This window comes from Metopolophium dirhodum, chromosome 1, assembly GCF_019925205.1.
Source record: "Metopolophium dirhodum isolate CAU chromosome 1, ASM1992520v1, whole genome shotgun sequence".
NCBI lineage: Eukaryota > Metazoa > Arthropoda > Insecta > Hemiptera > Aphididae > Metopolophium > Metopolophium dirhodum.
The window spans coordinates 132,916,745-132,933,733 of NC_083560.1; the positions used below are offsets into that span (position 1 = coordinate 132,916,745).

Consider the following 16,989-nt stretch of genomic DNA (forward strand, 5'->3'; position numbering starts at 1 on the left):
AGTCGCGTAGTCGAATATTAAAACTTATGGAGGAAGGTGACATCTATGGTGTTATGTATATAAGGTTAGGAAAAATTCCGATTTAAGTCGATTAGGTATTCAGCCCTATCGGATTAGGTTCTCCCGCCCACATATGCATGGGTTAACAGTGGTATGTATGGTAATTATGTGGTACCTACGTATAATATTATAATATTTTATAGTATTCGGTTACTGTATATACAAACAGCGTCGCTAATGTCAAAATCAATAAGCGCGCTCGGGCGCGACTAACTGTACAATAATTATATATATTTCTACGCTCGGACGGACGATTGTCAAACCCCAGCAAGGTATGATAAATGTTAATACCAATCATTTATGTAGGTAGACAACTCAGTACCCTACGACGATCAACAGTAATAGACAGTGTTTGGATTAGATAAGTATTTTTTTTATATATATAAAGATAAAGATAAATACTTTTTGTATCTAAATAAAAAGAAAAGATACAATTTTTTTTTTTAATAGGTTTTAAATTTGTGTATATTTTAGTTGGGCACTAGGAACATAATAATAATAATGATATAAATAAAAATAATTACATTATTTATAAACCATAAACTTGGTTTGAGAATCTGTATAAATATTTAAAATACGTTTGTACAATTTCGCGATTTTTATCAATAAAAAATGTATCTAGATAAGTCCGAACACTGGCAATAGGTACTATAATTATCACGAAAACAATACAAAAATAATATGAGACGCTTGAGTGTCAAACAAATTATTGTAAAAACAAAATTATTTAAAAAATTAAGCGTCCCGTATTCGTATAGTGAAAAATATGATATCAACCATTTAAAGTTAACTAACAATTTATCTCCTATTTTTAACTCCTCGATTGAATTTCGATTTCGATGCATCAATATTTTCAAAATAAATCGACTGCTTAACAATAATAATACAATATTATACAAGTGTGGTTCTCATTTGAAAAAAATAATTTCGAAACCACCGTTGGAACACTTCTCAAAAGGTAAAAAAAATAATCCAAAGTCTTTCAGCATACCAAAAACCAGGGTTTAATAAAAATCCTCCATTGAAGCATAAAAGGGGGTGCTCTGAGCGTGCTCGGCGAATCATCCTGTAAGTGGGCCGAATATTATACTTTATTTCAGCAGAGTTGTCGCCGCAGTGCTTGTGATTATTATAATATTTTATAAGGTTTTTTTTTTCCCCAATATCAGCGACGGTCGTAAACGTTTCGGTGGCGGCTCGAAATGCGTGCTCGCGAGACGAACAAAAAAAAAGCAAAATTAATTATTTATATTTTATTTGAATATTATTCCGCGAAACGTGGAAAACTTATAACCTAATTTTCGACGATACCTTAGGTAGGTTTTCAACCACCCGCTGAGGGTTGAAAACATGTTTTGTTTTTTATATTATTTTATAACACTCCGGTAAGCATATAACGGACACCGTTACTTATAATATAATATTATGTATATGTGAAGCCTGTGGATCGATCGCCATGCCTCGTGGGCACCGATCGCGTTTTGACATTTTGTCTGCGAACGAGGCCGGACGGACGACAGCAAAGGGGACAACAGTTCGTTGGGGTTAATTTTTTTCCCCTCCAATCTTTAAGCCGAACACGTCGTCGGTTTGCAGGACGACATTTGGTCGGCAGACGACTGCGTTATCGATTAACGGTATTTACCATGACAAAATAGATAGGTATCATCGCAGTTTTTCGATACGCAACCTCCGTTCTTTACTTCACCTTTATCGCAGTTCTCCACTTCTTATTGACCGACAATCGTATACATAGTGGATGATATACTTAACCTACGTATGACATAGAAAAAAATCAACCAATCAGAAGTGGAGAACTACGACATTGGCCAGAAGTGAAGGAGATGGGCGCATACTGAAAAAAAAAAAACTATTACAACTGTGATGATACCTATCTATTTTGTCGTGGTATTTACTATATTATAATCAGTACGATGAACGTTAAAATATAATAATATTATATTATTCGGTGGTTTGCGTCTGGACGAGTTTTACTAAAAATTGCAACGTGTTTGGGCAGCTTGGCATTATAATGCGTTTGGGTGAGTGGTTTTAAAACGTTACAATGTGTTTGTCGGGTGACCTTTTTTAATACACCGTGATGAGTTTGAGCAGTATATTATGAAGTTTTTCTAGAGATTAGATTTAACAAAAACATAATTTTCAACTATAATGCATCGTTAATAATTTTGTTTTATAATTATTTTTTTCTTTTCAATTTTAAGATCCATTTATACTTGATACACGCTATACGTAATAAGTTATTACTTATAACTAGAGTTAGGATGTTGATGACTTTTGCATTTTTTTTCCTTTTATTCTGTACAATGCTATCCTAGCTAAAAATTTGTTTCATGCTCCCTTGATGCAGAATATTCTAATTTTATTTTGCATTTTTTTTTGTTTTTTAACGTCAATTTTCAACATTTTCAAGTCATTTTTTCATCTTTTAGGGCATTTTTCGTACTTTTTATACAACGTGGGGCATTTTTTCACAAATTATAGATTTTAGGGCAAATGTTACATCCAAGTTTGGAAACAAATTTAATTTATTAAAATCTAACTTTGGATTTGGACTATTAGTAAAAATTTATATCATTTTATCGCGTTCCGATAAGATTTACTCTTTGAGTGTTATATATTGATGAAACGAGTGCTCTTTCAGACATACGTGGATCATACACGCTTATCGAGTGTTATATTTATAAATTGTATGGAATAAATCCGATAAACAAGATTAAATTGACATAGACATTAGACCTATTGATTGACGTGCTTATAGGAACTATTGTCAGTAGTGTTTCGGCATTAACCGTCACCATTTAACCGATATTTTTCAATTTTATACGATTTTAAACATGCCGAAAGCAAAATCGTCTGTAAGTAGCCGTTTACACAGTTATGTCAATGAATACGGGAACAATATTTTTTCTAGTGATGGTGAAGTGTTATTTTGTAAAGTGTGTAATGTTAAAGTCTCAGCATTGAAACGATTTACTGTAGAACAACACATAAGTCGAGAAAAACATACTCGGGGAGTTGAGCGACAAAAAGAAAGCGAAAAACCAAAAACTCAATTATTGCTGACTGATACAAGTATTACATCAAAAAAATCGTCATTTAATTTGGAACTATGTCAAACATTATTATTAGCTAATATTCCGCTTAATAAATTAAACAACGAACACTTTCAACAATTTTTAGAAAAATATATTAAAGTTGATATCCCAGATGAGTCAACTTTACGTAAGAATTATGTTGAATTATGTTACAATGATACAATGCAAAAAATTCGAGACTACGTTGGAAATAAAAAAATTTGGGTCAGCATGGACGAAACAACAGATGTTGAAGGGCGATACGTGGTAAATGTCATTATTGGGACTTTGGAATTAGAAAACGCTGGAAAAATATTTTTGCTGCATACCGACGTTTTGGAAAAAGCAAATAATTCAACAATCGCCAAAATGTTTGATAAATCTATGTTTATACTATGGCCTCTTGGTATTAAACATGACAACGTTTTACTTTTTTTATCTGACGCAGCTCCATACATGGTAAAAGCAGGAAAAGTTATACAAAACCTATATTCCAAAATGATACACGTAACTTGCATGGCACATGCGGTTCATAGAGTGGCTGAAGAAATTAGGACAAATTTTCAAGATATAAATAAACTTATATCAAATGTTAAAAAAGTATTTCTGAAAGCGCCATATCGAGTAGAAATTTTTAAAACTATTGCTCCCGGAATTCCTTAGCCACCTGAACCCGTACTCACGCGCTGGGGAACATGGATAAATGCAGCAAATTATTATTGTGAGCATTTATCTGATATAAAAAAAGTGATTCTGGAATTAGACAAAAATGATTCAGTCGCAATTAAAGACGCAATAGAACAAGTGTTAAATCCAAGTTTGGAAACAAATTTAATTTATTTAAAATCTAACTTTGGATTTATACCTTCGGAAATAACTCAGTTAGAGACGTCTGGGATGTTATTATCAGAGTCAATTAAATGCATAAAAAAAATTGAGTCTTTAATCCAAAAAGCTCCAAATAAAATCGGACAAACAATAGCAACCAAAATGGAGAATGTCATTTTAAAGAATAATGGATTTAAAATTGTAACTAACATCTCTGAAATGCTAGATGGCAAAAGCGCAAGAGGAGAAGATATTCCAGAAGATTTAACTACTGATGACATGACCTACTTCAAGTATGCACCCATAACGTCCGTTGATGTTGAAAGAAGTTTTTCATCATACAAAAATTTATTAACTGATCGACGTCGTCATCTTTTGTTTGATAACATCAGACACATATTAATTGTACAATGCAACAATGCAATATGAATATTATTATAACATCAACATCCCAACACTAATAATAAAAATATTTTTAATATTATTTTTTTTTATTTATATTTTACTTTTTAATTTATTTTTAATATTGAAATTTATTTATACCCATATCTCTAATAAAAATTATTATTTATAAATAAGTTTTTTCACTTACTTAATTAGTATTTTAGATAATTTTTAAGGTCATTTTTTGAAGTTTTTAGGGAATTTTCACACTTTTTTAGGGCTTTTTTGCATTTTTTTTAGGGCATTTTTGTGTGTTTTTTAGGTCATCAACATCCTAACTCTACTTATAACTAACACTAACGAGTTCGTATTTCCAATGTTCGAGCAAAACTGACATATTTTGTGGCATAACTATTAAGTTTAGGTTGATATAAATGTATAATAACAATAAAATATTTTATCTTAATCTTTACAATTTTTAATTTTATATTATATTATCATAATATAATCGATCAAACACCGTACGGGGTACACAATGTTTTTATGAGATGGCTAAAAGGGTATGACGCTCATATTAATATTATATAACCGTAGAAATCGCACGAACGGTTTAAACTGTTTAAAGAGCATATAGCTAGGCATGGATATTATTCATTTTTGATTATGTCTTCGTCCTTCGAAACATATATTTTAAGACCTTAAACCAGACCGCGCAGTTTTCGATCTTAGATAGAGTCCCCCCCCCCTCCCCCCTCATACGACGAGTCTCGATAATATTATAAAATCGCCGAGGGATATACCGCTGAGCCGGATTTGTCTAGCCCGACCGGCGTTCGGCAAAACTATAATAAGGTCGCATGTACATTAGACAAAATCACATTTTTCAATCCGCTCCAATGATGCGATTTTTATTTTTCCGATTTGAAAAGCGAGGAAGAGAAATAATGCGTTCGTGGCGAATATAGAATGAAAAAGGCGAACACGCAGTTTTTACCAAAATACAAAACAATCATATTTGTTCGGATAATACAAAGCGCAGAAGAAAATATGACGCGTATCCACCTATATTATGCGCCTACGTGTAATAATATTTTATACGCAGTGACAAAAGAAACACTTTTCCGGGTTGCCACTTTGCAGTGACGGTGAAAAATATGAACCGTTGAATTTAGGTCATAATATCGCACGATAAATAATAATAAAAAAAAAGGCATCCCGCCGTCGATTCGGAAATGCACTTCTCACAAGACGTACTCGGATGCAGCTTGTAAACATAGTGATACTCGGAAGTAAATGCATGCAAACACAATAATATAAAATATACCAATCTAAACGTGACGATACAATGATAACGTCTTATCTATTGTAAGAACTCTCACAACGGTACATTAGTGTTTTTTTTTTTCTGAATCTCGTGTCATCCACATTGGTATAATAGTGTGAGAAATAGAATATTATACTACTCACTCGGGTAATCTATATAAATTGTCATGTGGATATGATATCAAACTTTAATCGTCGTCGTCGTCGTTGTCGTCGTCGTCGTGGCTAAGTGCTAAGCACTTCGTTGAATGTGATGCCAAGCCGCCGTGGAGTAGTATAATTTAATAAAACAAGATGTGCGCGAGATTTGTCCCGGTAGCTACATTAATTGTTATCAAGTCGATAATTATGTTTGCAAAAAAAAAATAAATATATTTTTATCTACCTTTATCTACCTATTACAGTATTATATACATGTTTACATTTTTTTAACGATGTTTTTAAAAAAATGTTATGTGGAAAATATAATTTTTATTTTACAATAAATATTAATACATATTTATATTAACCTAAGAGTAATTTTCTGAATTTTCTGACTATAAATGTCGATGTAGAATAATTATATCTAATTATATATATATTATTTAAAATTTTGTTTTACATTTATAAGCACAATAATATTTAAAATGCAGACAAGTGGCGAGTGCAGTGGACCACGTCCATTTGCTATTTTACTCTGCTTTTCCAAAACGTCGAAAGGTTTTCTAACTATACCTACCAGCTACCTATTGTATAAACATTTTTTTTCTAAACATATATCAACTCGGTAAATTAGTGTTGCCATGGTAAATGGATCGCCGTGTATACATACTGACTTGGGAAACTCAGACGGTGTTTATAAAGGCTAAACAACGACATTATAAAAGGTTAAGACCACCGCGTGATGTCAGTTGTAAGGGTGTGGCACTTAGAGAACGTCAGTTGGCGGGCTACAGTCAAGACGTGGCACAGCGAGCCAAACAAAATACAGTACTATAATAATTTGTGTCCGCCAAGTTGGCACCACACATTACGCTTGGACTGTACACGATTTGTCGATGTTTGAAGAAAAACATCGTAATCTTCTAATTATGAAAAAAATGGACTACACGAGAAAATGGCGATATCGTTTTTAATTAAAAAAAAAAAAATCAATTTTCATACATAGAACTATCAGTTCTTATCCGGCATGGTTTTTGAGCCTATTGCTAAATGGTAACTTGTATATTGTGATTCTGTGTAAACACCGAATCCTTGCATAATATATTTCTTATTTGTAAACTCTATAATTAGTATGAATACGTGAGTAGAAAATACTGTACTGTTACTGGGTAACTCAAAATCTCGAAGCTGTTCAGATTCTTTTTCTTCGTTTTTTAGCATTTAAATTTAAAGTCGAACGTCCACGACATTCAGATTATGATGGGATATTATCATATTTTAATATACAATCGCTAAACACAAGGAGAACTGAGAAGTACCCTTCATTATTCATTTTTATTAAAACTATTAAATAGACTGCCTTTATTTATTGGAACGATTGCATTTTCGAATTAATACCAAATCCACCAGAAATCAAGAAAGTTTTTTAATCAATATAATGTTTCTAAAACATACTTAAAATAATCACCTACAAATATACTGATGTCTATAGGAAACACTATAAATATTAATATATTGTTTTGTAAATGGAGTTTTTTCCGTCAATAAAAATAATAATAATAATAATAATAATAATATCGTTTGAACAATTATTGTTAAAGAAAATAAAAATAACGAAAGTATAATAACCTGCAAACATTTAGCGTTACGTTTTTGTTACGACGTTTATAATATTAATTTTAATTTTAATGTTTAATTTAATTTTGGTTGTTTTCCTTAGTATCATTTCCCATCAATTTATATAATTAACATTAATCATCAATAACTCCCAACCCCACAACAAGTCCAGCTTAAGGTGGACAAATAATTATTTCTGTTACTGTTGCTATGAATAAAAGCATTTGCAAATGCCCGTTGATTTGATAATAATAATTTAATCAATTGAATTTAAAAAACTTTTCTTTTTTCAAAATAACAATTACTGACAGTGGAATATGCGCAAACTTCTCTGTGGAATCCATCGTGCAGTCAGTTTGACAACGGTAATGCGTTCTATTGAGAATAAGAAGTTAATATTTAAAATTCTTTTATGTTCTCGAAATGTCTCTTTTGTTCGTTTTAACGTAATCGCACTTTTTTTTTTGTATTTTGACAGCATTTTCAGAATTTTTCCAAACTGTTGACTAACACGATTGTTGAATAATCAGTGGCGTATTTAGAATTTTATAGCTACGGGCAATAAAAATAAATGTAGTCATCTTCCATACACTTCTCATCTCACTAAATAAAACTATCTACGTTTTGAATTCCTGTTACATTGACAAATATTTTATGATTAGATATAGTATGTAGGGCACCTGTATAAATATACGAGTGTAAAATGTAAAACGAAATGGTGTTGGAAATTGCGAACGAGAGCAAGAAAATGTTAGGTGTTTAACCTAAATACATCTTAAATTGTTTTCATCATTGTTTTCATACTATAACTATAGCATCAATTATTCGTATTTCATTTGTCAGATAATTCCGTTAAACCGTCGACCTGCAACTTCACGGATTATTGCAAATGTTCAAAAAAAATGTTCAGTTCGTTTTCATAAAACGCCTCATTGCCGTCACCAACAAAAACACATCGCAGTACGGTATTTATAATCATTTGCATATTATATTATTATAGTTTTCCCCTCTGCGAATCTCCCCCCCCCCCAAAAAAAAAAAAAAAACAAAAAACATCGTGATCACCATATTATAATTGTATATGCTTGTTAGCGTTTTCGTAGATTTAATTTTTAATTTTGACACGATCACGTCCCGCAATTTCGTATTCGGAAAATGCCAACAGTAGATTCACCTATTTCGAGTTGACGCACTCTGACGTGAAAAACGAACATCGTCCGATTCGATCGTTCTTCTGTCCGGCGACGGGTTCCGGAAGTGGTTATTCGCTAAACCATGTCGGGCCATTAATCTCGCGGGCTCGTCCGGGAAATCCGAATAATAATAAGACTGTATAATATAACAATAATATTATCGTCTTGTGTTTGTCTATTATAAACGCGTGGACGGGAAAACGCTTGTCGGCGGAAAACGCCGAACAAAGGGCCCCCGTCAGGAGATATTGTCACGAGAAATTCTCTGACGCGGCGGCGGGAACCTCATTAATGGAGGGGGGGGGGGCGACTCTGTCGTCTTCTCGGTCGGATGCTGCGCGCACAATCACACGCATTATATTTATTATAATATTATAATATTATTGTTGTCGCCGTCGTCGTTTGCGGACTTTGAAGAGCATTCCAAAATGTCTCTTCATTGCGATTTCATCGGCTAGACACGCACGCGCATGCGTGTTTGGTTAGGTTAGGTTAGATGCATATAGTTATTATAAACAACACTAGCTGCAGCTGTTTACCCATCATATCGCGCGTTCGATGTGTAAATAAAACTCGATAGATTAGATATTTCCCTCTCCGTTTCAACCCACTCTTATCCAACTTAACCACACTCGCAATCCCTGGATATTCCCCCGATACGTCATAATCACCAAGCCATTATTTACTCCAAATATACGGTGAAACACGTAGGTATTTCCCCTCCAAAACCATTTTCACGTTTTTCTAGTTGGTATATAATATGGTAATTACTGATTATTGTCGCCAATACCGTATTTGAATTTTATATACCTAAAATTATATTATGTTTTTTGACACGATTGTAAATCAATCGCAGTTGAATAATTTCCATAAGCGAACGGCCAGTAAATATTGTTTTAAATATTTTATAACTGACAAAAATGAAAAAAATTAATTTGTAATAAAAATGTGTATATGACGATAAAATAGTGACTGTAAGAGAAAAAAAATTATAGAAATGCTTATCCGATTCAAAACTTATTATCTGAAAACTTAACTGGCATTTAGTTGCCCCAAGTAAATTTTGATTTTCAGTTAAATTTCCTGAAACTTTCCCCGTCAAATGTCCAGCACAGTGTCTCGGTGCACAACTTATGCTCGCGTGTACTGTATTTTACTTAGATACTGGCGTGACGTGTCTGTAACAATAATATTTAAGTTTCGTAATTATCATACCCTATAATAGCGACACGTATAGGTTGTACCCACACGAAGGACACTTATACGGCTGCAGAATCGTGAAAAGTTCAACTATAATCCATACAGTTTACTGGAAACTTTTAACGATTTTTCCTGTTTGAAAACATTTAAGGCGTCGATACCATATCGGTTAATAGTTAATAAGTCGATGTCTATCAACCAATATTACTATATTAGACATTCACTTTTTTTGGACTTATAAAAACCGTAAACAATAAAATGCATGTAATATTATGTTTGTTTTTCGTTTCCCTAATTATTATAATATGTAAAACTATAAAATATGGAATCCATTTTGATATTTTAAATATGACCTCAGAAATTATTATGATTGAATTCTTAATAAAAAAATGTTTCTCTGTAGTCTTTTTAGATTAATTGTCTCCGGCCAACTATACGCTGACGATACAGTTATAATATCAATCCATAAAGACCAATAAGGCCACGTCGAACCTTCAAAATTATCATGACCTATAGTTGGTAAATAAAATAAAGTTTCAAAGAATATCTGAAAACCAAGTCCACTTGTGTCAAATTCAGCCTCTGCCACCATCCATGACCTAAAGTCACCATCTATATAATATTAATTTTTCCACAATATAAAAAGTAAGTCAAAACTTAGATCGTACACTAACTCGGGTACATCGCATCCACGTTTGGCAAATTTGATTGAATAACATAATATTTCGAAAGTTTAAAAATTTCTCAAGCCTATCTGGGCTGATGTGCTCCAACTTTTGGGTCCCAGGATACCGTTCCCTCTTAAAGTTCGTCTGTGCTTTCAGTTTTATCGTCGACGGCAGCAATCATGTCTAACCATACATTCGACTTTTCACCAATACTGCTGTAATATACACTGGCTCGATACCAATTAATTCAGAACAGAAACTGAACCCTGAGTTATTATCTTTGTCTGTTCAATACATCCCCTTTTTACCCTTTTTTTGGATTTCCCCCGTTAAACAATTTTCTCAGTACATTCTACGGAATATATTATCCTAAATACCACAAAGCATTTCAAAACAGAATGCAGTATTAAATCCTATATGAAGTATCAAATGTATAAAATTGCATATTGTACAAAAATTAATGATACAAGAAAACTTTGCGTTTTTCCCGGTTTATCATTAGTCATTACAATACCGATATTAAATCTGTGCATGAATGAGCGAAATAATTTTAAAAAATAATGCACATCCGTCTTAGATCTCTAATCCCCTGCAATATATGTCTACGCTAACAATTCCGGGATATCCTCAAAGACACGGGATAATTATTTATTAAAGATACTCATTCAACATGACGTTTTAAGTAGGTATATAAAAAATATTTGATAAAATAGTTTATATATTATTATCATAGTTTAAGTGCCATCAACGGGTTGTTTCTTTTTCAAAATCGATCATGTTATCTTTATCTGCTATTATATTATTATAAAATAAATAAATTGTGCCAATCGTATATTTCCTAGGTAAAAATATGGATTAAAAAAAAAATTATCTTTAAAAATAAAATCAACAAAGTATAAATCTTATATGCATTTATATATTGATTCCATATTTCACAATTGTACACATAATAATAATTAAACACATGAAAACCAACACAACAATGACATATCAAATCGTTACTCCCAAGTCGGCGAATAAAGGGAGGACATTTGTCAAGTTTTGTGTAGGGACTGACATCATATCTAGTTTTTTCTCATACAAAAACATATTAATATGATGTACGCCCGTTATTTTCTAAAGCAACGATATTTTATGGGAAAAAAATATTTATAATTGGTACTCTCCTGGGCCAGTGAAAAGGTTTCTTCGCAGAAACACGCCTATATACACGTTATCCATTTGCGTGGGTTAATGAGTTCACTCACTTTCTCACTAATGATTGTTGTGCTTTTGATAAAAAAAATGTTCGTGCCTATGCGTAGTTCGAAGTATTTATAGTAAAACATTTTTTAATAGAAAAAATAAAAGAATTTTTTTCGAACAAATGACAGTTAATCAAACGTTATAATATCAGCTCTAAAACGCCGAACAATCCAAAATGTGTTTGCTTTTTTATTAAACGCGTTTCATGAAAATATTTTTATTTGGGTCAGAGATAAAAAGATCGACTCAAAAAATAGACCAAAACTGTATCCATTTTATAAAATATTTGAAAATTATCGCAAATAATTGCAATGTACCCGAGCTCAATATAATCTAATAATACACGTCAAACGTGACGTTTTTTTGGATGGGGTTCATAGTAAATTATTCGAGAGGCTAAGCCACCGGGTAAGCACATTATCCCCGTCCCAGCCATCGGTTCACAATATAATATTATGCTCTACTTTATGATACCAATAACCTAGTAGTAGGTATATATGCGCATAAATAAATATACGTAGGTTACCAACACGCTTAGAGTTTATTTATATTATAATAATAACACAACGGGTCTTATTAAATATCGCTGACCACCTCTGGAGACCGTCATAACCTATATACACATTGTTGTATTATCTCATGAGTGTGTACAATGAATATTGTAATATTCGTTACCTAGGTTATGGTATTGTGCGGCTGTACATAATATGATATATTATAATAAAATAAACCTGTTGGAGATGTGAGTTATGGCTGTTCCCCGTACGTGGGAGGTGTAGAAAATAATTATCACCATCAACAATATTAAGGTGTTATTGTTATATATATATAGTTATTCAATTTAAAATTCAAGGTTCGATGAATCATTATTCTTTTTTTGTTTATTAAAAACGTGTAAACATTTTTTAATTGTTTTTTGTTATTAAAATATTTCATTAGTACCTATATTGAAATAAAAATATTATTATGTCTCCAACCAGCTAATAAGCTTTTGGTGGACATTATTGAAGATGAATTTCAAAGTGATAAGTACGAGTAATCGTCAATATTAAGCTTGTCATCTTTATTTAATTTCAACTAGTATTGCTATTGAATTCGGACAATAATTGATTTCAACATTTAATTACCTACCTAAGTCCTACAATGTTATCGTTGGAGCGGCGGACTATCCTCTGAAGATGTTTCACAGTTGTCTGCCACTGTCGCACATAATATTTATGTAAATTAATAAACCATTATTTAATATACACCAATCATACACCTCGTGACGGTAAAATTTACGCCGCAATACGTCATGAATAATTAGGGCTCCGATTTAAATATACTTTGAAAAATATCAAGAAATGCTCTAAAAAATTCCTTTTAAACTCAATAATGCCCTCGATTAATATTTTAATTTTTTGTTCAGGCACGCAACCGATAGGAAGACGACGGTTTACCTTTTAATATTATTTTTCGTTAACTAAACTGACAATAATGCAAAACAAAATACCAAACATAGGCACGCTCAATGAATACATTATAATATCAATAAGTTGACAATTTTTTTTTAGGTAAAACGCCGCATCTGATGATTGCTGGGGATTGATAAAGACTTACATTTCATGAATAAAACGAATGCCATTTGGTACGTAAGAAAAATATCTAATTATTATGAAAACAATATTTCTTGATAAATTATTTTAGATGACACTATAATAGAAGTACCTACATTGCAATAACTCTTTAATTATTGGTAGACGTGAAAATGTTGGTCGTATACCTATGTATTCCTACAAATAAATTGGAAACGTGTTCAAAATTCTTGAAATAGCTACCTAGTCGAATAATAATATGTCTAAAAATGCAAAATAAAAATATCATTAAGATTAGTATCTCATTTCCCACTGACTGACGGGGCCGGACTGAGACATTTTGCACCATCCCTGCTATTTTCCGCCACCATTTAATTGATATTTTCACCATTATCTATAAGTACCTAAAAAGGTACCTTAATAGGTATCGAAATTCTCATACACATTATTACGAGTCACGAGAATAATAATTAAAAACCTAATGGAATGATATGTAATTAATATACAATCACAATATGAAATTTAGTTTAGTAAAAAGTGTAATGAAATAAAAACAGGATTTAATATATATATGCGCCTTTTAAATTGTTAGGCCGGGGGCAAATGCCCCCTATAAAATCCGTGATTCATGCTAATGAAATCTGAGCTACTTTTTAAAACACAGAGAAAAAATAATCCAAACCCTGCTAATAACTGAATAGTATTACACCAAGTTGAATGGCAATGGGTTTTTCTCGGTTCTGCAGCGATCACGGACGTCAATGAGATAGATGTGTGTACTTACGACAAAAAAACGTCTGTTTTGGATATCGCGTGCTAATGGCGATTTCTGGGAAAATTGCAATAAGGTGTGCATAATTTCAAAGTCGAGCTTTATTATATGTTAATTACTAATAATTACAAGTTAAGTCGCTCTACTTAAACTGGACATTTAATGCAGTCACACGCTAAGCAGGTTCACACGCTTATGCAAAATATGTCCTCAATATGAAATTGGCACGCATTTTGTCATCCCCGAATGATTTACATACTATAATGCATAGTACGTTAACTTTTAGAAGACTTCTGCGAACAGTCTTCAATTATCGTTCAAAAGGATAATAATCAATTATTTCGTACCGATTTGAGGATGTTTGCGCACTTCTTAAAAGATTGATTTAGGGTGGGAATACAATCAAAAGCCGAATATAATTGCAATTATTATTAAATACAATACTTAATGACTTATTACAAATGTCGTGATTCGAAAAAAATATTTTGTCATAAAGAGTTTGTTATTAGTTAGATTATAGGTACTTAAATCGTTATTACTTATTAATTATTATATACATGACTAATTCGTAATAAAGATTTAAAACTTTACTTCGCCAAACAGTCACGACGATTAAAAAAAAAAAATTCTGCCATCATGATCTGCGCTTGCAATAATCACTTAGAACTCTGCAGAATTCCAGTGCGATTGCAGTAATTATGGAATTTAACCTATTATGGGTGCTGAATATTTCAAAATATATTGAAGTCAGTTTTGAACTTAGTGGTTAAATTTATAGACGATGGGATTACGGTTTATCAAGTAAGTTTTACCAATAATTTAAATTTCATAATATTTATTTTATTTACAATATATGGCACTTACATATTCTTACCATTCATACATTTAAACTACTGCTTCTTTAAATTAGTTTCCTGCACAAAGTGAAATTTTTTAGATAATATCTGGTTCACAAGTACCTACCAAGGTATCTTTAAATGTGTAGCATATTTGATAATATTATTATGTAAGTAAACTAAGGTTATATCTGAAAAAAAAGAAAAATGAAAAATATTCTTAATAATATTTTTGACTCAAACATTATCAATTTACATAAATATAATACAGTGAACACAGTTAACTAACAATATATTAGGTACGAACAAATTTATGCAAGAAAAATTCTACGTAGTTTTACCTAAACCGTATTTACGGCGAAATTCCCATCACTAGATAGATAATATAGTAATATATTATGTATACTTTGATCTATTTAGGACGCTTATGAAGGCAGCACAAGTGTCTTATCAAGTACTCAATATAAGTTTCCATGACGAACATTTAAGACTGACTTAGAATAGAAAATGATATCGTCAATTTTATAATATTAATTCAACTATGTCATGATTTTATAAAAACATAACAAATAGGTTATGATTAACGAGATAGTCCTAACTATCTATGGCTAATATTCTACTTTCATCAGTCAACAACATTGGTCGAGAATATAGAATATGATATAATGAAAATATAATATAAACTTAATTTATTTTAACAAAGTCCAAAGACTTGTAATTTTTTTTTTATATTTTTTTTTTTTATAATTATCTTACAGATTTTTAAAAAAAATATTTTGAGAAGAATCGATTGTTTAATTAAACAGAATAATATGCTTCAAAATAATAACACAAATAGGAAATTCGTTGAATTGACGCGAAAACTATTTCTCACCGAAAATTTTAGGATTTTAAAGTCACAGACCGCCGTCGGAGACTCGATGCACGATGACGAAGGCCATTTAATTTCGGTGTGCAATTTCTTTGGTCGAAGTTTGATTTTATTACACGTAACTTCTATAATGATAGTCACTGACGCCACCGGAAATAATGTGTCATAAGTTATAGATATATTGACACGTTCCGAATAGTCTGTGCTGAAACGACGACTGATGACCTCTTCTACAACTGACGAGACTGCAAACATCTCGCGAGAATGTGATTGTCGATCATTTCAGTTTTTATTTTTTCACCAAATCAAAATTTGAAACTTTTCCCAAAACCACTACCCCCACACTATCGGCGGTATATAACTTCCCGTAGCCGGTTGTCAACTATACGCGCGTGTGATAAACATAGATAGGTACCCTATCGGACACTGTAAATCTATAAATCATGTGGCGAAATGTCAGGTGATAATTTTAGATTCCGGAAGAACGTGCTACATCGGTTTAACAATGAGAGGGTTTATTAAATCAATATTTGTCATCCTTTTTCGGAGCAGTAAATTGAATATAAAATGTGAATCGTATGCCAATAACATTATAAAGCATTATACCTTCTATGAACTAGTAATTTTTTTTTTTTTTTAGTTGTCAAAATTAATCATATTACTATTTGTCAAAATAAATTATATTACATTTCATGAAACTTCAAAAGCATAAAAATACAGTCTGGAGGTTATGGCAAAGTATAAAAATATAACACTTACCTACCTAGTTATACGGGTGGTATGCAGGGGCGGAGTGGGAACCAAATCCAGGCCGGGAGTTTAAAATTTATCCAGGCCACCCACCAAAAATTTTTTTCTCGCTACGCTCGAATTTTGTTTTTCTATTCACCTATTTCATAACTATTATCATATATATAAGTAGATTTAATTCTGGTGCAATTTATAACTTGAAAAAAAAATTAATTTTTTTCAATGAGTTAAGTTAATTTTTTTTTTTTGTTAACTTTTTAATTTAACTGAAGCCTGAAAGTAATTTAATTGAATTAACTTAACTAGCCAGACTTAATTATTTTCATTAAATTGCCCACCTTTTATTAATATACTACTAATACCTGAATGTCTGAAAAATAAAATTTGTAGGCATAGTTTAATAGTTGAAACCAACGAAATATTAATAAT

At 31.6% G+C, this 16,989-nt stretch overlaps 2 protein-coding genes across 4 annotated transcripts in view; one reads left to right on the forward strand and one right to left on the reverse strand.

Annotated features, from left to right (window-relative positions):
- Positions 1-16,989, reverse strand: part of LOC132936224 (calcium/calmodulin-dependent protein kinase type 1) — a 442,174-nt gene that overhangs the window by 220,797 nt on the left and 204,388 nt on the right. The gene's annotated exons all lie outside the window — the stretch shown is intronic.
- Positions 1,105-6,179, forward strand: LOC132934956 (uncharacterized). The gene has a single exon (XM_061001398.1). It carries the CDS (start codon positions 2,919-2,921, stop codon positions 3,819-3,821), a length of 903 nt encoding a protein of 300 aa, XP_060857381.1. The 5' UTR covers positions 1,105-2,918; the 3' UTR covers positions 3,822-6,179.

What these genes read in the sequence shown, in the direction of transcription:
- LOC132934956 (XM_061001398.1), top strand. Translation starts at nt 2,919, where the DNA reads ATGCCGAAAGCAAAATCGTCTGTAAGTAGCCGTTTACACAGTTATGTC.